Source organism: Ambystoma mexicanum, chromosome 4q (assembly GCF_040938575.1).
Source record: "Ambystoma mexicanum isolate Mex_15411 chromosome 4q, UKY_AmexF1_1, whole genome shotgun sequence".
NCBI classification, from domain to species: domain Eukaryota; kingdom Metazoa; phylum Chordata; class Amphibia; order Caudata; family Ambystomatidae; genus Ambystoma; species Ambystoma mexicanum.
Window position 1 is genome coordinate 759,034,457 of NC_090928.1, and position 24,711 is coordinate 759,059,167.

The 24,711-nt window shown below is 44.7% G+C and overlaps 1 protein-coding gene across 1 annotated transcript in view; it reads left to right on the forward strand.

The window, feature by feature from the left end:
* The first annotated feature begins 603 nt into the window (after window positions 1-603).
* The window catches only part of LOC138467288 (uncharacterized), a 5,113,521-nt gene continuing 5,089,413 nt past the window's right edge, over window positions 604-24,711 (forward strand). The window contains exon 1 of the mRNA XM_069607285.1: window positions 604-685. Coding sequence (XP_069463386.1) covers window positions 604-685 — 82 coding nt within the window. The remainder of the gene's footprint in view (window positions 686-24,711) is intronic.

Consider the following 24,711-nt stretch of genomic DNA (forward strand, 5'->3'; position numbering starts at 1 on the left):
ACGTTAATTGATTTAGTCAATATATTTCCAAATACTACTTTCCTTTCAAGGGGTTCCTTAGCAGGGGTAAGCATGTAGCCTACTGTGTTGTGTATGCACAGTTTTGTTTACCCCACAGCAATCCTTTAGTCAGTAATCATTCTGCACCACTCATAATGAGAGCCTAAATGCTACAAAAACTGTGTAGCTCTAGAAACAGATATGCAGAGCTTGAGTCCCTAGAGCCTGCATACTTTCCCTACTCTAGTGTTGTGCTGGTGCAGAAAGAATCTCAAAATGGACGATCTCAAGGCGCTGGAGGGAAAAGAGATGGTTATCATCAAATTGTAATAACATCTATTACAGTCTCAAGTCAGAACAAGATCTTCTTTAAGTAATTTTTTAGTTGTCAGCAAAGCAAAGTCTTTATGATGAGTATACTCTTTCTGATATGTTTTATGGAAAAATCAGAAAAAAGCAGACTTTGTACATTTGCTCAAACTTTCCACCTAGGAGTACTAATGCCGGATCACTGTTACTTGCTTTGTAGTATATACATTGATTGCACAATGATAGAATATCATGTTAAAATGTTTATAATGGTACACCATTGTGTACTCAACAATGTTCTATTCCATTCCTGCAGATTCCGCCAATGCAGCTAATTTCCTGAAAAAATTCATAAACTACCTGGATAGTCTTGCAGGTATTTACGTTTAAATAAGTACTATAGAATACTATTTTTCAAAAGTATGCATATTGGTTTTTATTGGCCCATGTTAAATAAAAGTGACAGGCGGGGGTTGAGGTACAGGGTGCAGATGGCCTGCATGGACATTTGGGGTGCAGATGGTGGGGTACAGCTTTCAAAACACCTATCCTCTAGTACAGGGCTCAAAATCTGAACGTGCCACTTGCCATTAGCTGGTGATACTTGACTCTTGGTGAGTAGTGAATGGTCTGTTGTGTGTATGTGTCAAATTGAGGTGGTGAGTGACTTTTTATGGATGGCTGATAACTTGCAACTTGACATTTAATCCCTGCTCTAGTACTTTTATAAGGACAACTAAATTACATTTCTCCTTTAAGGCTTACTGTACCAGATGCAGGCATGTTTGAGAAATGCACCTTAACTTTAAAGAAATACATTACACTGTGATACTGCATTTCTAGTAAAGGATGTCTTAGTCCATATCATTATTTTTTGGTTTTCTTATTATTTGGTGTAGCGTATGAATCAAACACCACAAACTCAAACATTTCTAGAAGTAGTCAATCCGGGAGGTAGGACTTCATGGGGGAAAGTATGATTTTAAGGGCCTTTTATAATCAAGGCAAGACCTGATTTGGAGAAGGATGTGGGTTAGGAGTTTGGGGGCCAATGATAGATGTAACCCCAACTAGAGCATCATTTGAAAAGCTCAATTTTTAAACTCTCTGGTTTTTGGAGCTATGCCCCTACTTTGAGGATGCAGAACCAGGATCTTGCAATGGGAGAACCCAGAATACTGACAGCCTATAGATGCTCCAGAAGCAGCCGCAGCTTTGTTTTGGGAACTATAATGAACCCACCTTAGGGTATCACAGTTGACTGAGCCTGTTGTCATTTTAGACAATTTCCTGGTGAGGTATGCAGATGATTGGCATCATGCAACCCTGGGTTAAAGTACCCCAGAAAATCGTACTCCTTCAAATAGTGATGGCTTGTCTTTGTCTACTGAAAGAGATCGATATCTGTAGAAAACATCTGACAATCTCTTTAGACACTTAATTCATCCTCTATTGGTGGAGTCATCTATCTGCGACTCAAGGAACGAGTTTCAGGATTGTCCGCTGTCCCAAGTAAGATTGAAGTGCGAAGGGACTTGATGTATTACATATCACACCTTCGTTGCAGTGTTCTGGGCAACCCTCCAGACCATCGTTCTTCGCCTGCCAAGCCATTACAAAAGGAGAAAGACCATATGCAAATCAGGCTCGATCCCACACCAAAAGGGCCAGTCCAGCCCGAACTGTTTGGTCACATCCCTTCTGCACGAGACTACAAGCATCCCCAAACATGTTTCGGCCTTGTTGGGCTTCATCAGTGAGACCAATCTGAGTGTTGTCAGCATATGTATAACAGCTAAAACCAAAAGACTGAATAAGTTTAGCAAGCGGCTGAATATATACATTAAAAAGAATAGGTGAAAGAGCATATCGTTGGGGGACACCACATGCGACTGATTGGGACAAGGATAGAAAAGGAGGCAAAAAAATGGTTTGAAAGCGGTTGTGAAGAAAGTAACCAAACCAGGCCAGCACCGATCCAGAAATACCGGCCTTGCCGAGCCTATTCAATAATATGGAATGATCTATGGTGTCAAAGGCGGCCGATAGATCTAACAGAATCAGCGTGCCAGTGCTACCTTGATCAGACGTGCAAGATTGTCCACGACAGAGAAGAGACTAGACCCGATTCGTTGCCACGGCTCACTGAAAAGAGTCAAAGAAAGAAGTTGTTTCAAGAAAAGAACTGGGCATAAGAGTAACAAAGGATTCTAAAAGCTTCATAAGAAAAGAAAGAAGAGAAATAGGCCGATAATTGGCTGCAAGCAAAGAGTCAAGAGAGGGTTTCTTCAAGAGCGGGTAACCAAGACTTGTTTAAGAGTAGAAGGAATAGAGCTAGAGGTAAGTTAATGATTTACAGCAGAGGTGACCAATGAGGCAATGTCAGATATAATCATGTTCAGAACTGAAAGAGGAATAGGGTCAAGAGGAGAAGAAGCTTTCAATGTATTTGTAGCCTGGATAGTATCCTCAGTACAGACAGAAGGGAAAGTAGACCAAGAAAGAGATTGGTTGGTGCAAACAGTTTCCAGGGACAAACACAAGGAAGGAAGACTAGAGAGAGACAGGGATATTTTCTACTGAATGAGATCAGTCTTATCAATGAAATAATTAGACAAAGAATCACATAATGTCTGAGAAGGAGAAATTAAATTAAACAAAGTAGATCTAACAGAAAGTGTGAACAATTTTGAACAATTTTTAGGCTGATTAAGAGCTTTTTCAATCTGGCCAGAAAAATAAAGACAGCCTCAGAAATAGCTTGCTGGTATATTCCTGTGGTTTCACAAAACAAGGTTCTAGCAGATTGACAATAGTCAATGCCCGATGGACGGGCCCGGGGCTTAGATGATCTCAAAGGTGCAAGCCGATAAACTATATCGCTGAAAGTCTGGGACAGCTGAGACAGATTAACTGTCACAGCGGGGCAAGATATTTTAATTTTAACAGAAATGGCAGAAGGGCATATTAGATGCCAATTGCACCTTGGCTAGAACAGGTGAAACAAGGAGCAGAATAATTGATCAAAAAAGGAAGAACAATCTGATCAGTCCATACAACACTAAAAGACGGGAAAACTGTAATAAGCACAGTGGCAGCAACAGTTAAATCCAACCTATTGCCCTGACCATGAGTTGGACCAAAAATATGTTGCAGAAGGTGGAGATCATGCAGAGATTGTACAAAACCCTTCATGAAAAGGACGAGACCTTGGTGGAATGCAGATTATAGTCACCAAGAACAATCAGATACGATTGGCGATGTTTAAGGTTGGTGGCCAGATCCAAATAGAAAGAACAAAAGGTTGGATCATGAGTGGGTGGACGATAAACCAACAATATGTGTGAGGTTTGATTGACAGATACGGTAATCCGAGCAAACAAAGCTTCCATTTGAATGTTGTGTGAAAGCGGCAGCATAACACAGGCAAGTGCAGGGCAGGAAATGATTGCTAATAGACCACCCGGATGGATAGAATCCCTCTCTACATGCAGAATATTACATGTAGATGGCAAAGCTTGAATTAACGCAGGTCCAGATGAATCACGCAGCCATGTCTACATAGTAAAACAAAGGTCCGGGGACAGATCACTAAGCAGGTCATAGCAATCAGGTTTATGTGCCGGTATAGAATTGTTATTGAAAAGCAGACATCTCATCTTGTTAAAGGCGAGGGGCTGAGGTGCCAAATTAGAAACGTAAGAATCAGTGGCCAACAAAGGCAACAAACACTGTATTCAACGGAACCAGTTGAAGCAATGCAGACCATGAATACCCTGCGGTTATGATTCCATGGCCCATCCGAAGCCCGGAAAGGCAAAGGCGGGCACAGACAGACTAGACTTAAGCGAGACTTCAGCAAGCGCCCTCTTCGCGCGACTGCCGAGGTCTATGAATACATCTACACATGGTATTGTCATAGTAAAATACAGGACAGGATCTGATAGAGCTGGAAGATAAAATGAGGAACCAGTCATGTGTTCAGCAAGAAAATAAAAATAGGACTGGCAACATAAACCAGGTCCCAGTCCTGGTAGTTCTTAATAGCCAGGCACCCTCACCCAAGTCTAATGCAGCAAATACAAGGAAATGAAGCAAACTATGAAAACCGCAAATAATATAAAACCAACTAAATAAAAGATAAAGGAAAGTGCGTGCAGGCAATACTAAAAATAGAACAAGCTAACCTAGTTTGCATAAATTAAAAGCACAAAGTTAATCAAATTAAAGGAAGTTAAAAGCAGATCAGCAGGAGCACCGCGACTGCCGTCCTTATCATGAAGGAACCCTCCTGTGTTATAAATGTATAAGTTCTCCCTTTTTGAAGGCAATAAGTGTGACTTCTTCATTATGAAGTACTAGTGTACCACCCGGCATTGCCCGGTTCTGTAGGTGACATGGACGTGGGGTTCTGCTATATCCTTGAGTAAGTTTTATTGTGTCACAACTTCCTATTTTTGCAAAATTAGCAAATCTCCCGAAATTCCATATACTGATAGAACAGGGCCAGACCTCGCTCTACCCCTGTGAAGGGCGAAAGGGTGGGATGATCAGATTTCACTCTCGCCAGTAAACCCTAGACTGGTATGCCGACTTTGTGTCCTAACTTCCTATTTTTTTAAGTCGCAAAATTGGCAGTCTCCAAAAATCGCCTATACTGATAGCACAGGGTCAGACCCCACCCTGTGCAGGGCAAATGAGTGGGTTGGTCAGATTTCACTACCGCCAGTACACCCCAGACTGGTATGCCGACCTGGGCCAAAGGTTCAGCCCACCAACTGTTATGGGGCTGGAGGCAACCTCGAACATACAAACCCACCTTTATAAATATTTAAATATCGATAAGCACAAAGTTAAGGTAGTACATACAGATATCGGATGCCAATGCAGGTTTGCATGTACAGTGGAAACTCAATGTCGATAATAAAATATGCCATGTAACTGAAATATTGGTTTACTTGGTAGCAGAGAGCTGGACAACAGAGCAAAGAGGCTGGAACACAAAGTTTTCAGGCTTTTTGGTCTCTTTACTGGCGCTCTATCATCTGGCCCCTTGGTTATCTAGCTTGAATACTTGGGTTATCTGGCATTTTTTACCTGCATTTTACTATCACTGGCAATGTGAGATGCTAGTTAAGAGTGTTCCAGTTAACAGGGCGCCGGATAACCAAGCTTTTACTGTATATGTAATATCACAGGATGACATTTACAACATAACATTACTACATCTAATAATATAACGAATGTCATAAATAGAAATCTGTATGAATGTATGACTTATGTAGAGAACTGACAATGGGCCTCATTACGAGTCAGGCGTTAAGGGGTTAAAGGCGCCGTAAACGGCACCGACCCTTAACGCCTGATTACAAGGTCCCTTAGCGCCATGGTGATTTTAACGCCTGCTTTTTGCAGGCGTTAAAATCCATGGCGCTAAGGGACTATGGTGCTAATTACGCCACCGTAATTTACGGTGGCGTAATTAGCGCCTTCCCCACTCCCATTATGCTCTATGGGGCAAAAATGGGAATGGGGAAGGGTAAAATGGGAAATGGGGATTTACCGCCCCACTCACCTTGGAATGGGGCGGTAAATCCGCCATCCACCATGGTGTAAATGTAGTTTACACCATGGTGGTAAGGGTACGACCCAGGCGGTAATTTACCGCCTGGGTCGTAATGAGGCCCAATGCCTGTTTGTATACAAGTTAAGGCCATGAAAACATTTGACAAGTTCTGGGAGGTCTAAGCACACATTCAAACATAGAAGGCAGAAATGTGTGTGCATTGAAGTTAACGTGCCTAACCAGGCTAATAGTGGAAAGTGAAAATATTAAGTAAACATCCTCACATAGTCAATATATCTAGGTCCAGTCTAAACCACAAATCCAGACCAAGTGCACGATTAGACAAGGAATACATCTTTCATAGAATACAAAGCCGTATAACTTAGCGTTACAAATTCACAGCCACAATTAAACCTATTGTTTATCGTGAGCATGCAAAGCTTTTTTGTGCATACACATTTTTCTCTCTGTGCAGGAGTACTTTTTGTAGGTACTATGGTATATCTTGAAGTCTTGGACTGGTTAATGAGCTCTCTCCTTATATTCACATATAGCCTATATGTTTTGAAAAAGAGTTGTAAGATGCTCCTTTTTCACTGATTTGTAAAGAACTGATGTGGTTGGAAAGGGGAAATTGCCTTCTAAACTCTTCGGAGATGGTATCTCACTAACTACGCTTGCTCACAAAGTGGCTTACCTCGTTATTCAGTTGCGCACATGGAAAATAATGTGCACACGAAGGCTAATCATTTCCATACTTAGGGAAAAATAATGAGAGGGAACATCGCTTTACTTCCTGGAATGCCCTGGGAACTACATCATACCAGGATGTAAAGCTTGGTAGGCTACTTGTTCTCCTCTCAATACGGGTGCAATATAACATGGTTTAATTTCCTCATCCCAATGTAATTGATTTGCCAACCTTTCAAAGTTTAGGAAAAAAAATCCTTAGTCTTTCCCCTCGTAATATGATTGTAAAACCCTGTGGGGAAGAATTGGTCTATATTGGTTTCTTATAAGTTGGTCTAAACCCTCCCAGTGTCTCCGTTCTTCAATTTGGTGGGTGGCTAATCCATCTAGTATGGTCTCTGTGCGATTTATATTCTCTAGGCTGCGAGCATGCTTATTGCAAAAAGCACACTCCACCAAGGCATCTCCTACCTACCGATCCCCAGCCCCCAATCTTGACATCATGCGCACTGCGCTCCTATCGGATCCCTACCAAGCCAGCACACCGCTAATGGAAAGCCAAACCCTTCCATCGCGCTCCTCGCTACGCGCTCATCCCTGGGTGCGATCAACCATTAGCCTCCCCCATATTTGCCAGCCAAAAGCTACCACGCCCATCCACCAGCCTCAGACTGAAAACCACAAGCTATCTGCCACTACTCACCACTTGCCCGCACTAAGGAACAAGAGACTGCGGTCTCGCTTCTGGGGTAGCCCCACTGCCACTTCACCCCAACTTCTTGTCACCAGAAATGCAAGCCTGTGCCTGCACACACAGCCCCACTTCCTCCAAGACACCCCCAATATCCACGCTTCCACCACATCCACCACCCTGCCACCCCCCACCAATTCCAGTGTGCTCACCCTCCACACTGAGGAGCACAACCAACACAGCTTTGTACCTGCCCCCTTGACTACCCCCATACTTGGCTTAATTGCTAGGAAGGAATTACCCACTCACCAAGTCACTACCACTGCCATCCTCTCTATCAACATGAAGCCGGCCCCTCCATTTAACATCACCATAAACATTGCTTCACTGCCACACACCAGTCACATCACTCAACCAACACAGAGCCCCCAACTGCACAATCCATCATCTAACCATTCAGACATCAATCCTGTCATTGGACCACTTGCCCCTTTTACATCCAAACAGTCCCTTTTCAACTGCACACTCATCAACGCGCGTTCCCACACATGCACTAGACATTAATTACCTCATCTCAGAACACAACCTTGACGCGTTAGCCATATCAGAGACCTGGCTTCACGACACCTGCAGCCCACACTATCCCTAGCCATACCCCAGCGTTACACCTACCGTAATGACAGAGTGTCTGCCAGAGCAGGCGGCGTCGCCCTTATAGTCAGATAATCCCTCCCCATCAGAAGCTGCAAGTCCACCCTCGAAGACCCTTCTCATATCCTCTCACTCAAATTCTCACCCACTCCTACATGCACTATCACCATCAACTTCCTCTACTGCCCACCAGGCCAACCACAATTTCGAACAAAACCTACTTCACATTTTACAAGACAACCTGAAACCTTCTTCTCAAATTATCTTACTGGGAGACCTCAACTTGGGCCTCCTTGACCATAACGACCCTCAGGCATCCTCGCTATCTGATGCCCTAAACACCCTAGGATTCTGTCAAGGCATTACCTCGCCCACACATTATAAAGGATGTATACTAGACTGGATTGCTGACCATAACTGTAAGATCACCACTAGTTCCATTACTCCCTGTCCTTGGTCTGACCATAACATCATCTTCTTCTCGATCTCGCAGCCGCCAAAGTCAATACAACTTCCAACCCTCTAACTCCTGCAGTAACACGCAGCTCACGCGAGCTCAGTAGAGACCACATCCTTCCCCTGCTTTACACATGAGAGCTGCATCCCCCATTCACACCTAACCCAGACATACTTATGGCAACATACACCTTACTCCTCTCTAAAGCGGTGAGCATCTTAGCTTCCCTAGCCTCTCACAATTCCAAGACAGTAAGACCTGCAAACTCCTGGTTCACACCAGAGCTCATGGAACTCTTGACATTGAAATGTCAAGCCCAGCTCGCTTGGCGGAAGGACCCCTCCCACTCTTTGAAAAATGAGTTCAATACAATATCCAAACAATACAATGCAGCAACTATCGCAGCAAAATCCAACCCCTTTAACTCCAGAATCATCAACGCCGCCTTCAACACCAAAGAAATCTTTACCACATACAGGGAATAAGAATCCCCCAGTTCAACACCGCCACCATCACGAAAGACGCATCATGGTGCTCGGACATCCAAGCTGCTCTCTTAGGAAAAATCGACACCCTAAATCAAAAAATACTCTCTCTACAAGCCACATTCAAGAACAACCCAGTAGCTACCAACTCCAACTCGATTCCTCCCCTCCCAACTCCTTCCACCAAACCTTTCACCTTCAGAGACCTTGCCGAAAGTGAAGTCTCAAAGCTAATCCAGAGCCTGAAACCCTCCAAATGCAAAGGCGATATTTGCCCAGCTTCCCTCATCAAAGACTGTGCTGACGTGCTAGCACCTATCATCACTTCCTTCATTAACGTCTCATTCACTTACAGTACTATGCCAGCCAGTCTTAAAGAAGCTTGGATCCTCTCCCTCCTGAAAAAGAAGGTCAAACGCATACAAAAACCCTTACCTCTCGTAAAGGTCTCACATCTGCACCTTCGAATTCTCCTACAAGAAGTGCGTCAAATGTAAAAAAAAAAGGCAATAGAAACAAATAAAAAAGAGTTCCTCCTTTATCGAGTGGAAAAGGAGTATACTCAAGATTCTTCGTGGTAAAGAAGCCGGACGGGAAGTAGTGTCCATACCTGGACTTAAGGAAATTAAACAAAAACATCAAGAAACAAATGTTCAAAATGATCACACTGCAAGACGTCAAAAAGACTGTACAGCCTCACGAACTTCTAGTGGCTTTAGACCTGAAAGACACCTACTTTCATATCCCAATACATCTGAGAGTATCTCAGATTCAAGGTCGGTGAAAGTCATTACCAGTTCCGAGTCCTTCCATTCGGCCCTCAGGACTTTCACAAATTGCCTAGCACCAGTGGCAGTTTTCCTCAGAAAACAGGGCCACCACATCTAGCCATACCTAGACGACTGGTTGGTCCGAGGCCCAACAAATCAAGAAACCGCGACTTTGCTGAGCCAAACAGAAACTCTTCTCTAACTATTGGGATTTGCAATCAACTGCGCCAAAACGTGCATAGTGCTATCAAAATGTTTGGTGTTCCTGGGCGTACAGTTTTTCACGGGACAGGGCCACACCAGACACTCAGCCGACAGAGTGCAAAAATTGATAACCCTGACATGCTCTTTCATCACAAACAAACAAATCACGATGCGCAAATACATGGCTCTACTGGGGACCATGTCTTCCTGCATTCCACTAATACCCAATTGCAGGCTACACATGCGACCGGTACAGCGATTCTCGATACCAGATGGTCCCAGACACAAGGTTCCTGGAGAGACAAGATAACCACCACCCCTGTACTCTCCAAAACACTGAAATGTTGGACGCTCCTCAACAGCATCTCGAAAGGGATGCCACTAGTAGAACCGACTGTTAAGATGGATTTCTAAACTCTTACTTGGTGGGCGGAGGTTTAGGAGGCCACCCTCTGATTAGTGAAACAGGGGAACCTTCTGGACAAGCCAGATCAAGCTAGGTAGCTTGGTAGGCGGTCAAGACTAAGTCTCAGGAGGGGTGAGAGTGATCGAAAGCCCACAATGAGCACACACAGCAACGAACCACAAATTACTCTTAGACAAGTGTATATGAAAATTATCTATACATTTATTGTCATACGGACCAATAGACACAAGTAAACTTCAGTTATATAAAAACAGTCACCATACAAAATACTCTAATATATAACATATGTACAATACGTTTCCTAATGCGACAAATGAGTAAAACACAGCCGCAACCTGTAAAGAGATGGGTAGGTTAACACACAAGGAGCATTAGACAATTCTTCTGAGTTGTTCCCTAACTTTCGAGTCCAGCCCTAAAAAGTGGGGAGCCTTATGCGCAACAGCACAATTGTGCGTAAAAAAACGCATGTTCGCCCTGGCAGAACAAAAAGCAGGTCTTCTTGGGAGAGCTGTAGCAAGTCTCGAAGGGGCGAAGAATTGGTTCCCACTATTCCAGTAGGATCTACCCTCGGTGGCGGAGCAGTTTTCAAAAGGTGCGAATAGCTAGGGAGCGCAGCTAACCAATGCAAAAGCAAATACCTTTTAAAGGATATCCGTGTTATTCCAAGGGGTCACCGGTAAGTGATGCAAGTACTCACCGACCCTCGGCACAGTCTGGACCAAACTTTGCCAGTTTAGTCGAGGTCGCTAGTAGGTTCCAATCCTATAGTTTTGCGGCGCTCCAGCTCTCAGCGACTGCGGGATAGAACGTCTGTGACGGAACAGTTGCCTTTTCTCAATTTCTGAAGGAGATACAAAGAAAATTCCAGTTCAGGAGGCTTCAGGGCACAGGACAGCAGGTCATCAAGACACCTATAGTGACTGTCACCAACAGGTAGTGACGCGGGCATCACAGATGTGTGCAGTGTTACACACTCTTCTAATTCAGGACCCAGTGAAGTTAGGCCTGCAAGAATTGGCAGGAGAGTGCACGGGACCCCAAGCAAGCGATGTCCCAAGTCTCGGGTATCAACCCGATACGGCAGGGATTCTGCAGGATACCCTGAAGTAGAGCTGGACAGTTCACTAGATTGCCCAGGAACACTTCTGAGGGGATAGTTTGGTGGGTAAGCAGGGGGCGCCGAGAGTAGTTGTTCCCACTACTGCAAGAGGGTGAAACACCTTGGCAGACCTTCTTGATTGATGAAGAAAACAGAGGTCTGACGGGACGGCAGAGGGTGAAAGGTGCCAAACCTTCCAAAGCGTCTACGCTGGTTCCACAAGTTCCTTTCTTCGGTGCAGGATACTACCTTCTGTAGTTCAGAGAGAACTCATATGATCTGCCTGTATTGGATGCAGAGCCCCTTCTCTTATCCAAGATTAGCTTTGCACCAAAATCGGGGACTTCCAATCGAAGAACTGCTCTCATGCAGGCATCCCAGTCATGGACCAATCACAGTCCACGGTGGTCCAAGTAATACAGGAACTCCAGACATCTTGGCACCAGTAGTGTGGATTGGGGCCAGACAGTCCCAACCCGCTTCTTGTGCACACAAACGTGGCAGACAGAAGCCTGTGAAAGAGATCAGTTTTCGCAGGAGGCTACATGCCCAAATAAGGAAAACCCAGGTTACTCGACCTGTGTGAAGGCAAGGGACAAAATGGCCATGGGACAGAACAAAAGACTTTGTGGCTCAGCCATTTTCAGACCTGGCCAGAGTCTTGAACCAAACACATTAAACGTGATGTGATTTAGTAAAAAGAAGTAAAACATTTATAAAAAGTAACTGCTGCACTAGTTCGTCCCAGGCGCACTCGTACAATCACCAAAAAATCCTTTGAGCGTGTCTAGGACCATAAAACAAAAAGGACCTCAGCGCACGGTACTGAAAGGTACATTGTGCACTGTTCAAAAGTTACCAAGTAATAGCAACATAGTCAAAGACTAAGGGAAACATAGTTTCCCAGTACTGACATTCTGAAGGACGTGTCATTTTCCCCATAACAAGTGAGCAAAAGCCCAGGGGAGCACAGCTGAAGGCTGGGCTCCACTGGTAAAAAGTCAGGAAATGATATCCAAACAAAAACAGAAAGTTTGGGCGGTCCACAAATGGACAGAAAATTATACATAAATGAAATCTTTCCTAACACCGACTCACCAATGCACTATCGTGACCAATGCCTCCTTGGCGGGTTGGGGAGCTCATCAAGGAAAACACCAGATCAAAGGCCTGCGTACTCCCGAAGAATCGACCCTGCACATAAATGTCCTGGAGCTGCGAGCACTCCATGTGGCACGAAAGTCTTTCCTTCCACTGATCAAAAATTCAGTAGTGTGGATCTTCACGGACAATACCACCTCAATGTTTTACCTGCGCAAGCAGAGTGGAACAAGGTCAAACACCTTGTCTCAGGAAGCGCAAACCATTTGGCACTGGTCCATTCAAAACAACATCGCTTTGCAAGCATTCTACCTTCCGGAGATACACAACCAATAGGCAGACATCCTCAGCAGGGATTCTACACAGTCCCACAAAGGGCACATTCACGACAACCAAATAAACAAGCCTCTTCTGGACCTCTTCGCCACAAGGTGCAACAAACAATGCAAAGAATTCACAAACAGGTTACCACACCCCTACTCAGAGGGGGACGCGTTCTCATTCCCATGGAGTAGCATCTTCACATATGCGTTTCCTCCTTTCCCGCTGATCAGGAATTTAATCCAGATGATCTGCAGATACCAGTGCATGATAATCCTGGTGGCATCGTACTGGCCGAGACAAATCTGGTTCTCGAAGCTCATTCAGCTATCGCAGACAATCCAATACATCTGGGGCCCCACGCCTACCTCCTGTCATAGCACAACAGTGCAATTCTACATCACGACCCAGGATCCCTCAAGCTGACAACGTGACTCCTGATTATGCCGAATTCAGCCATCTAGACATCCCGCAGGAATGCCAGTGCATACTAGCGGCAGCTAGGGCACCTTGCACTATTAACTCCTACAACCAGAAGTGGTAAAGGTTCTGCGCATGGTGTTCACAGCAGTCCAACCTTCACCCACTGACCATACGACCACAACAGATTCTTCCCTATCTACTGAAACTGGCAAAGGAAGGTCTTGCGATCTCCTCCATAAATTTACACCTGGCAGCAATCTCCAGGTTCACCAGGAAAGAGTGAAAGCCTCCTCTTTACAATGACAGGCTGCTCAAGCACTTCCTAAAGAGGATTTTTCGCTTTTTCCCACTGAAGAAAAGAATTCCACCGGTGTGGCACATAAATCTGGTCCTAGCCGGCCTCATGAAAACCTCTTTTGAACCTCTCTTCGGTGCATATCGAGTTTGTAACCTAGAAAGTGGCGTTCCTGATCGCCATTACATCCTCCAGACAAGTCTCTGAACTGCAGGCCTTAGTAGTGGACCCTCCGACCCTTCGTACCTCCGTTTTGCAAAGGACAAAGTAATCCTCTCCACCAATCCTCACTTTACCTACATTCTTCCAGAATGCCATATCCCCAGTGGAGAGAGCATTGCCTTGTCTGGATGTAAAAAGGCTCTTAAAATACTACCTGAACCGGACAAAATCCTTTAGAGCAGCGAGACAGCGCTTTTGGGCCCTCTAACCAAGGGAAAGCCATCACCAAACAGGGAATCACAAGGTGGATATCCTCTGCGATATCCTTCTGCCATGCAAAGACCCACAGGCCACTGCAGAGTTACAGCCAGAGCACATTCTACTAGAGCTACAGCGGCCTCTGCAGCTCTCTGGTCAGGAGTGCCCCTCAAAGAAGTTTTCCAGGCGGCAACATGAGCAGTACCTCACACATTCACTAGGCACTACTGCTTGCAATAACAGCACGTGGAAGACGTGCAAATGGGACAAGCAGTTCTTCAATGGCCGTTCCAGGAAGGTAAGCCCCGCAGCTTGCAGGGTTTTTTGGTAATTACGTATGTATGCTTCTGGCAAGTGCATAAAAATGCAAAGGTTTCAAATCTTTGTTTGGTTGGTTTTTCTCCTCCACACATGTATACTGCTATAAAATCTATTCACAACATATGAATCCATGAAAGATCCAATTCTGGAGAAGGGAGTAGTTTCTTAATTTCTTACCTGTAACTCCTCGAGCGTTGGTATCTTTCATGGATTCACATGCGCCCTCCATTCCTCCCCTCCAGGCAAACATCCTCTACAGGGGGTTGTCCTCCAGCTGGAGTGGTTAAAATCTGAGGGTAAGCTGCTAGGGGAGGGGGGGGCGGATATACACTCGACGTCCTATTGGTGGGGACCAATAGCACCCACAACGACGTTGATGGGACACTCAGGGTGTCAATGTTTTTCAATAGGAAAAGTAGTAAATCAAAGTCACTGCGGATTCCCAGCCTGACAAAGGGGAATATTCACAGCATGTGAATCCATGAAAGATACCAACGCTGGAGAAATGGAGTTACAAGTAAGAAACTACTCCCTTCCTGTGCCTTTAAGGACAGATGAGTTGGAATCTAGACCTACAGTAATTCCAGTGAGGAGAAGAAGGCAAGATGGAGGGTAAAAGGAAGATGCTGGAATCCCAGAGCCAGTTCCCAAGGTGGATAAGTAGTGACTGGAGGTCATAAGGGCCATCTTGGAAGAAATCAGAGGAATGAGGTCACGTATGGCACCCAAGCTGGAGGAGGTGAAAGGTAGACTGGATTTGATAGAGGAGAGAGAGTGCAAAGCATGGAAGCAAATAAGATGTCAGCAGATCTATTGGAGACACAGATGGATGTCCGGGTGTCTGAAATGGAGAGAAAGGGGGAGAGAGTGCGCTGAAAGCTGAATGACATTGAAAATCAAGAGAGGCACAACAATCTTCGGTTTATGGTATCCAAGAAAAAGGAGGGAGAGTCTGCGAAAGACATTGAAAAGGCCTTAAAATACATAATTAGTCTCTCCTTTAAGAAGAAAGAATGGAGCCTATGACTGATAGGGCCCATAGATCAGATGATGGAGGTTAGGGCAGAGATCTGCTTTTGTGCAATTTCACTATTTCTCTGATAAAACACAGACCCTGAACAAAGCAAAACATTCTGGGCCACTGGGCTATGGGAATTAGAAAGTCGTGATATTCCAGGACTTATCTGCATTTTCACTGGTCAGACGCAAGCAGTGTAAAATCCTAACTCTGGCTGAGAGATAAAGCTCTCTTTCATTTTAGTGGAAGGGTATGAAACACTAACTGGCCGCAGAAGATGATATTCAGAGAATCAAATTCCAAGAGCTAAACAGTGACTTGGATTTGGTGGATTCCTGTGGTGATTCCTATGGATTACCAGCTACTCCCATGGATGGAAGAAGCCAATAGCTACTCCCTTTGGTGGTCCGATCATTACTTAGCATATAATACTCTGGGGCAGTGGATAAACTGCCCTAAAAAGTGACGCAGTAGCTGCAATGATTTTGAAAGATAAGGCAATTGTTCAAGAGATAGGTGAGAAAATACGAGAATACCATGACATAAACGATACATAAGTGGTTTCCACTCCGATTTTATGGGAGGGTTTTAAGGTCATAATTTGGGGAACTGATCAAATTAGGGTCCTCAGAAGAGAGAAAATGCCCTAAGAAAGTAAATAAAAGAGCTAAGATCCGATGGAGAGAGGGAGGAATAGGATAGTGAGGGTGATAGAAATCAGTTTCCGTAAGCAAAAAGACTATTAGAAGTCATGCGTGTTGGTATGTGTTAAAAAAATTAGGGGGCAATTAATTAGGAATAAGGAATGAATTATGGGGTAATTGAGGATTATTTATGAGGTCCTATATTCTTCGAAGTGGGATGGAGACAAACTGGCTACAAGTTCCTATTTAGACAAGTTAGACTGAGTGTGGAATATGCCCAGAGTGTAGATTCACCCTTGAAACAATTGTGTATAGGCGTGTTATAAATGTCATATCATATTACAACCTCAGAATTTTTTTTAGGAACAATTAAAAATATGACTAGTGGGAAGGCGCCAGGGAAGGATGGCTGTACAGTAAGATTTACAAATTATTCCATTTGTATTTGGCCTCTGTTCTTTTTAGACTTTTAAGTAAGGTTCTGGATGGACGCCTTCTCCCAAGATCAATGATCTGTGCTTGGCTCTCGGTTAGTCCGAGGAAGGGAAGGGACCAATTGTTGTGTTAGTGTTTTAGGCCTATCTCCTTATTTTCATGCATATATTAAAATCCTAGCTGAAACTCTGATCAATAGATTAAACAAAGTGCTGCCTATATTGATTCATGGGGAACAGGTGGGATTTATCCAGAGAAGATAAGGTTCAGAATATGTTAGGAATACACTCAATCTGGTTTACCTGATACAGACTTGGGGAGAGGACGAATGCCTTATTTCTCTAGATTTAGAAAAAGCATTCAACTAAGTTGAATGGGAATTAATGCAAGGTGTACTGGAAGGATTTGGCATAGGTAACAACTTCAGAACTTGGCTGGCATCACTTTATGATTGACCAAAGGCAAAACTGCTAGATAATGGGCTTATCTCGGATCTATTTCAGCTGTTTAGCAGTGTCCACTCTCTCCTGTTCGCTCGGGTAATAGTATTAGGACCACTGACTGCTGTAATCCATCAAAAAAACAATATTTTGGGGTGAAATGTAAAAGATTCGACTTCCAGATTTCTCTATTTGCGGAAAACATACTTATGTTTTTGATAAAACCAGAGGGATCTTTCAAAGCGATGGTGGAGTATAAAGGGAGTATGGGGACTTGCCAGTACTTAAGATAAACTACACCAAATCCTTTGTTTTCCAGAGAGGGGAGCTTGGAGGGGTTCTGCAAGTGTCCATGGAGACCTATGGGATGAAGCTGGAGAAACTTTAAATAAAATAGCTGGGAATTATGGTACCTAGGGAGTTGGACATGTGATATTGTTTACATTTTTAAACGATTTTGAAAATGTTAATAACAGCTCTAAATAGATGGACAAGCATTGCTCTGTCTTGGTTTGGGCGGTTGACCACTGTGAAAATTATCGTTCTGCCAAGGCGGCACTTTTTTTTACGATGCTCCCAACTGTGGTGCCAGAGACATTTGTCATTACAATTAGCTTTGTGGTATTCTGATTTGTTTGGCAAGAAAATAAGATAAGAGTGGGACGAAATATTCTCTCTCACCCGATAGATGAGGGAGGGTTTGAATTCCCGGATTGTTTTGGATATTGCAAAGCAGCACAGGTAAGGGTTCTATTAGAGCATATGAGGGATGACTTTAGGACATTCTGGACGTATTTGTAACACTGTGCAACTTACCCAACGAAAGTGAGACACCTACTTTGGTCTCCGGGAAGTCATATACCCCATAGGATTTGCTCACAACCATTTTTATGCATTTTTTAGTACTTGTGGGGCGATGATAGGGAAAGAAAACGCTATCCACATGGCCATCCCCTCTGAGTGCAATATGGCTCCTCCCTGTGGCCCTGGCACGTTGGTGTTATCGTAACTCAGAATTTGTCAGATGCAGACCTTGAAAGGGTGGGATAACTCTTAACTGGGAGGGTTTTACAACATACAATGAAGTACGGGATATACTATGATCGAGTACATTTGGAGTCTTTCAATAGCTGTGACTTAAAGGAATAATGCTGGATTCTAAATGGAAAGGAAAATTAACGTGAGAGTCTACGCCACTGGAAAAGGGTTTAGTTCTGTTCAATCTAGAAAAGGATTAATACCCAAGATATACAGGGCAATCTTGGCTAGCAGAATGGAGGATAAACCCAAGTTTAAGACCTTCTGGGAAAAGGCCATAGGAAGAGAAAGTTCACAGGAATTATGGAAAGAGATGTTCATGGTCACATTTCATGAGAATCTGTCCACTCATGCCATGGAACATAATTTTATGGTCCTCCATGGACGACATTTGGATCAGACTAGACCAGGGTTGTCCAACTCCAGGCCTCGAGGGCCGGAATCCTGACAGGTTTTCAGGATATCCCTCATTAATATTCATGATAAAAAAAGTGCATACATTTCAGAATCACTGTATGCAAATTCATCTCATGAATATTAAAAAGGGATATCCTGAAAATCCGACATGTTTCCAGCCCTCGAGGCCCGGAGTTGGACAACCCTGGACTAGACGTTCAAAGATGTTTCCAAGTGTAGCCCCTCATTGTGTGAGGGGTGTGGACGAGTAGAGACTTTCCTCCATATGTGATGGACCTACCCTATTATCCAAACTTAATGGGCTGAACTACTCGTTGGATCAAGGGGGGCACTATGCAGTTAAACCCTTTAATGTTACTATTTGGGCTTTCCCCAAGGGACTGTGTGAGGTATAGGCTGCCTAGCTGGGAATCCTTTCTGATGAAAAAACTGACATATATGGCAATTGATGACATATCCTTATTTATGGAAGAATGGGGGACAATTATAGAGAAATGCACTAGGTGTCAAGACAGGTTACCCCAGGCAAAGGGGAGCGGACTCTATCAATTTGTTAAAAATATGATAGTTTTGGAGTGTAAAGAACTGGAGTCCTACCCTCCCAGGAATAATTACTCAGGAGGTAATAGGAGAGGGGGAAGGAAATGTGAATTTGGTTCCTTTTGGCAAAGATGTAAGGAACAACAAGAGGGAAGGCATTGTAAGATATTCTTATGCTACTTATGTAAGATATACTTCTCAAATTAGTTCCCTTTTGTTTCATGTCTTTGTTACCCTCTACTAGGCCTCTACATAAGTATCTTTCCATGTGTATCATTTACGCTTCAGTTGAAATCAGAGGGCAGTGCAAAAGCCAGTTGACTTGACAGAAACCAGAGCGCTTCTTTTGATTCTTATCTGCACGGAATTGGCTACCTTGTGTTTTCATCTGCCCTGCCAATATTTGTATTTTAGCTGTGCCTAGTGGCTACCTTGTGTTTTCATCTGCCCTGCTAATACTTGTATTTTAGCTGTGCCTAGTGGCTACCTTGTGTTTTCATCGGCCCTGCTAATATTTGTATTTTAGCTGTGCCTAGTGGCTACCTTGTGTTTTCTTCTGCCCTGCTAATACTTGTATTTTAGCTGTGCCTAGTGATTACCTTGTGTTTTCATCTGCCCTGCTAATAAAAGTATTTTAGCTGTGCCTAGTGGCTACCTTGTGTTTTCATCTGCTCTGTTAATACTTGTATTTTAGCTGTGCCGAGTGGCTACCTTGTGTTTTCATCTGCCATACTAAGAAAACGCTATCCACATGGCCATCCCCTCTGAGTGCAATATGGCTCCTCCCTGTGGCCCTGGCACGTTGGTGTTATCGTAACTCAGAATTTGTCAGATGCAGACCTTGAACGGGTGGGATAACTCTTAACTGGGAGGGTTTGTATTTTAGCTGTACCTAGTGGCTACCTTGTGTTTTCATCTGCCCTGCTAATATTTGTATTTTAGCTGTGCCTAGTGGCTACCTTGTGTTGATTTGATTGCCTGTGATCCAGCTTGATTTCTGCCCTCCCCACTCCACTTCACTTGAGGCTGTGGGGAGTGGACATGGAATCATAAGTCATATTTTATGATAATAGGTACCACAGGAGTTGGCCTAGTGCTTGGGACAAGATTTCTGAGTGTCTGTGCCTAGTAACATAATTTGACATAACACAGCCAGGACATTTTGTGAAGTTCTATTGAATCAAAGAGACACCATTCAAATGGATTGTGTCCTCCCACGTATTCCTCATCTTAGATATATTCGCCAGCTTGCTGCTTCTTCTGGAAATGTTTTCACCAGAGGGCGCTGTGCTCGAGGCCACGTAGCTTGGTCCCTCGAAGGCCGCCTTCGAGCGTGGACGTCATCCGTCGTATAAAGGGCTCGAGCCGCGCCCCTTGGTTCAGTTCCGTTTTTCCAAGCTTCTGCTTCGTGTATCTAAATGGGGCATCAGTTTTTCCTACTACGAGAAATGTCTTCTTCTTCAACCCTGACTACACCCAAAACGGGTCTTAAGAAGTGTTTCATATGCGGAAGAAAAATGTCCATTACAGATCCTCACCGTAACTGCCTTTGGTGCTTTAGTCCTGACCACCGAGTGGACGAAAGCGGGTCGTGTCAGGCGATGTCGAACAAGGCTCTTAAGGAACGCCAAGGTAAGCTAGCGGTGGAGGAAGAGTCTTTCAAGTCTGCTAAAAGACTCGAGAGAATCGAGACCTAAATCTCATCATGAGTCGAGGCGATCGAGTTCGAAAAGTCGCTCGAGGAAGTCTTCTTCCTCGTCATCCAAAAGATCAAAAAAGCGACATCATAGATCTTCGTCCTCTTCTTTTTTGCCTGACAGAAGGTTAATTTATTGTCCTTCGAAGCATGATTCCCCAAAGAAATGGGAGCCTTTAGGGCTTCAATGCTAAAATAATTTGAGAAGGCAGCCCCGACCCCCTCAAAAAAAGCTATGTGAAGAGCATGCCCCTGTCCACTCTAATGGTGACAGAGGGAAATCCAAAATGTCTCACACTAAATCCGATAAAAAGTCGAGGGCGTCCTCGGACGATGAATCTCCAGCGCCTCATGAGACTATACAAAAACCTAAATTGAGGTTGCCTGAAGACAAAATGGCGTCTTCGTCGTCGAAGTCAACTATCGACTCAACGCGTCCGTCGAAGCCCAAAATGGCATTGATACCTTCGGCCTCGGCGTCGAAGCCTTACTCGACACTGAAGCCAACCTCGACCCCTTCGGGGTTTCCTTCGAGTGCGTCAAAGCCATTGTCGATTCCATCAACGCCGTCGACGCCTTTGTCGGAAAATCACTCATACCGGTTCCCAAAATGACAACTACGGCTAAAGATAGGTCTGTCCCACCTATGCCAGAAAAAATCTTCCACCCTCAGCCCAGGCAAGAATGTTTCAAGTCTATGTCTGCTATTTTTGAGGAACAAACCTCTGATGATGACATTACATTAGCTGGGGTTCATTTTGGGACAAGAGAAGTCCCTGAGGAACTTATAGATCCGAATTCAAAAATGTCAGATCTTTATGACGTTCTACAGTGGCCTAGACACCTCACCTGAGGTAGATTTTGAAAGACCTGACCCCACAGACCATGCTGAACCGGGGTGATAGATTTTATGGGGTCGAAATCAGTGTCCCCAAGATATGACCAGGACGACTTAACAGACATTACTGATGAAGGACCTCAGAAAGACCCAGTCCTTCCCTTCCACAGAGCTCTCCAAAAGAGAGTTATAACAAATTGGGAAACACCTGAATCTATACCAGCTTTGAATAAGAAATGTATAGGAAAGTATAGACCTGCTCCCTCGGATCCGGAATACTTTTTTTTTTTTTTTTAAACTTTCTTTATTGATGGTCACAAAGGTACAACGGCACCACACCTCGTGCAAACTTGCATATATGACAAGGAGTGCATTTAACCATAGTTCTATATATACTGTTACAATGGCATGTCATCATTCTCAATCATATTACATAAATAGACCCTGAAGGGGCCCCATATGTCCTTGGGCCTGCATGCTGTAGGTTGGGTCATAACAAATTGTTCCTCTGTCTCATTTACATGTGTTAATTCTTTCAAAAAATAATTCATACTAGGCGGGGCGGGGCTCTTCCATTTCTGAAGTATGCATTTCTTGGCCATGGCACAAATAATATTGAATAATCTTCGAATTTGTTCGGAACATTTGCCAATGTCGCCAAATAAGTATTTCTGAGGAGTCATGACCGGGGGAACTTGTGTTACTTCTTCCAGCAATTCCGCCACTTCTCTCCAGAACCCCGCCACCACCGGACATTTCCAGTACATATGAAAGGCATCAGCCTGAGGTGTATCGCATTTAGGGCAGGAGTCGGAAGCACCCGGAACAAACCTAGCCACCTTGGCGGGTGTATAATGTAACCTGTTTAGAATCTTGAATTGAATCAATCGCAAACCAGAGTTAAGTGAGATGTTTTTAGTAAGCATGCAATACCTTGCCCATGTGGCCTCCTCAATTGGCGTCTGTAGGTCTGCCTCCCACCTCTCCCTGACGTGGTTCAGTGTAGGGGTGTGGGCCTGAACCATGGTGTATAACCTGGAGATCCCCAATCCTTTAGTAGCTGTTATTAACTGTATACACGGATGAGCCACCGGTTCATCCGGGAACGTCGGCCATCGCTTAATAAATGCAGACCTCATGCGGTAGTATTGGAGGGTTCTAAGTGGTCCATCTCCCAGTGCATTCAAGAGCAACTTCAGATCCGCAAACTTCCCTTCCACAAACATATCGCCCACTTTCATTTCCCCATTTGGATCCCACGATTCCCGTATGCCAGTGTCATGAGTGGGAGGCAAGCCCGGAAAGTTCCAAAGAGGGACCTCCCGGTTGTAGGGTGTCTCAATCTTTAACCTTTTAAATATTGCCTCCCATGCTCTTACAGTGCAGGTCACAGGGTTGTAATCACAAGTATCTCTATACTTTGTGTCAAAAAGGACAGATTGTATATTTGTGGGGTGTGTAGTACGCTCCTCTATCCATGCGTGTGGTGTGTTTTCTGGGGGCTCGTACCAGTGTTTTGCAAACTGTGCCTGGGAAACATAGTAATAAAGCTCAAAGTCGGGGGCCGCTATGCCTCCCATGGAATACGGTTCCGTCATTTTTTCCCAGCTTATTCTAGCCGTTTTTCCGCCCCAGAGAAATGTGACAGCTATGGATCGGAGTTTGGTGAAAAAGACTCTACCCGGCCATATGGGGACGTTGACAAAGAGGTACAGCAGCCTGGGAAGGATCACCATTTTAAGGACCGCGACTCTCCCTGCCAGCGATAGCGGGAGGCGCCCCCAGATCTGGAGTTTCGTGAATATGTTACGTAGTGCAATCTCATGATTGTCGGAGTACAGCGTGTGTTTGTCTCTAGATACCAGAACCCCTAAGTATCTGACGTGGTGTTCTGACCATTTAAGCCCTCCCGTGGTGGGGGGCCGCCCAGTGGCCGGGGTGAGTGGAAAGATCTCAGACTTGGTCTTGTTTATGGTGTACCCGGAGTATGCTGCGAATTCATGTATCTCATCCATTATAGGTGTTATATTTACCTCGGGTTCTTTGATATATAATAATGTGTCATCCGCATAGAGTGAAATCAGCTGGGTGGACCCCTTCATCCCGATCCCTCGGTGTATGTGTCTCAATCTGACCGCGGCCGCCATTGGTTCGATGGTTAAAGCAAACAGTAGGGGCGAGAACGGGCATCCCTGTCTGGTACCCCTGCCCAAAAGGAACATATCAGAGATGGTTTTATTGGTTAATACTCGTGCACCAGGTTTTGTATATAGCAACCTGACATAGCTTACAAAATTGGGGCCCACCCCGAACGCCTCAAGGACCGCAAGAAGGTAAACCCACGAGACAGAGTCGAATGCCTTCTCTGCATCGAGGGCTATGGCCACCGCGCTTCTTCCCGGATCTATCTGTGCCATGATGCCAAAAAGCCTACGCAAATTCAGGGCGGTGGACCTTGTGGGAACAAACCCATTCTGATCAGCGTGGACAAGGGTGGGAACAGCCGGGAGAAGTCGGTTCGCCAGGACTTTAGCAAATATTTTTGCATCTGTGTTTATAAGTGACAGGGGTCTATATGACGATACGTCCTGTGGTGGTCGTCGTGGCTTGGGGAGGACCGTTATTACAGCTTCCCTCATGGTTGGAGGCAGGATTTTATTTTCAAGAGCCTCCTCCCACACCTGCATTAATACAGGGACAAGTTCCTCGCGGAACTCTTTGTAAAATTCGGCACCAATTCCATCCGACCCAGGGGCCCTGCCTGACGCAAGCCCCTTGATTGCTTCCGTGACCTCGTCTGGGGTTATCGGTAGGTCCATGGCGAGGCGATCCTCCTCAGGGAGCTTAGGGAGTGAGAGGGCTTCTAAATATGACCTAATTTCCGGGAGTGACTTCGAATCTTGGTTTGAGTAGAGGTGTTTATAGAAGTTCACGAATTCCCCATTTATATCTGCGTCAGTGAGGCGTACATCGCCTTGTGCTGTGTGAATACTAGTGATCAGGGTGGGTTGTCTGCCCTGCTTGAGTAAATTGGAAAGGGTTCTACCCGCCTTATTCCCTTCTCCATATCTGCGAGCTCGTATGGGTGCCGCAATATATTGCACCTCTCTGCCGGCCAATTTGTTAAACTCTCGCAGGTGTGCCTGTATGTCTACCAATATGTCTTTGTTTTGAGTACGTGTGAATTCTGTTTCTAACCTATCTAGTTTGGTCTCAACCTCCGTTAACTCGGCTCTCACCCTTTTGAGCATACCAGCAGATCTGGATATCAACACTCCCCTTAACCAAACCTTAAAGGACTCCCATACTGTTGAGATCTTATCAACCGATCCCACATTGTCCACCAAATATTCCACAATTTCAACATGCAATGTCTCAACTTCCCCGGGGTCTGCAAGCATTCCGCCGGGCA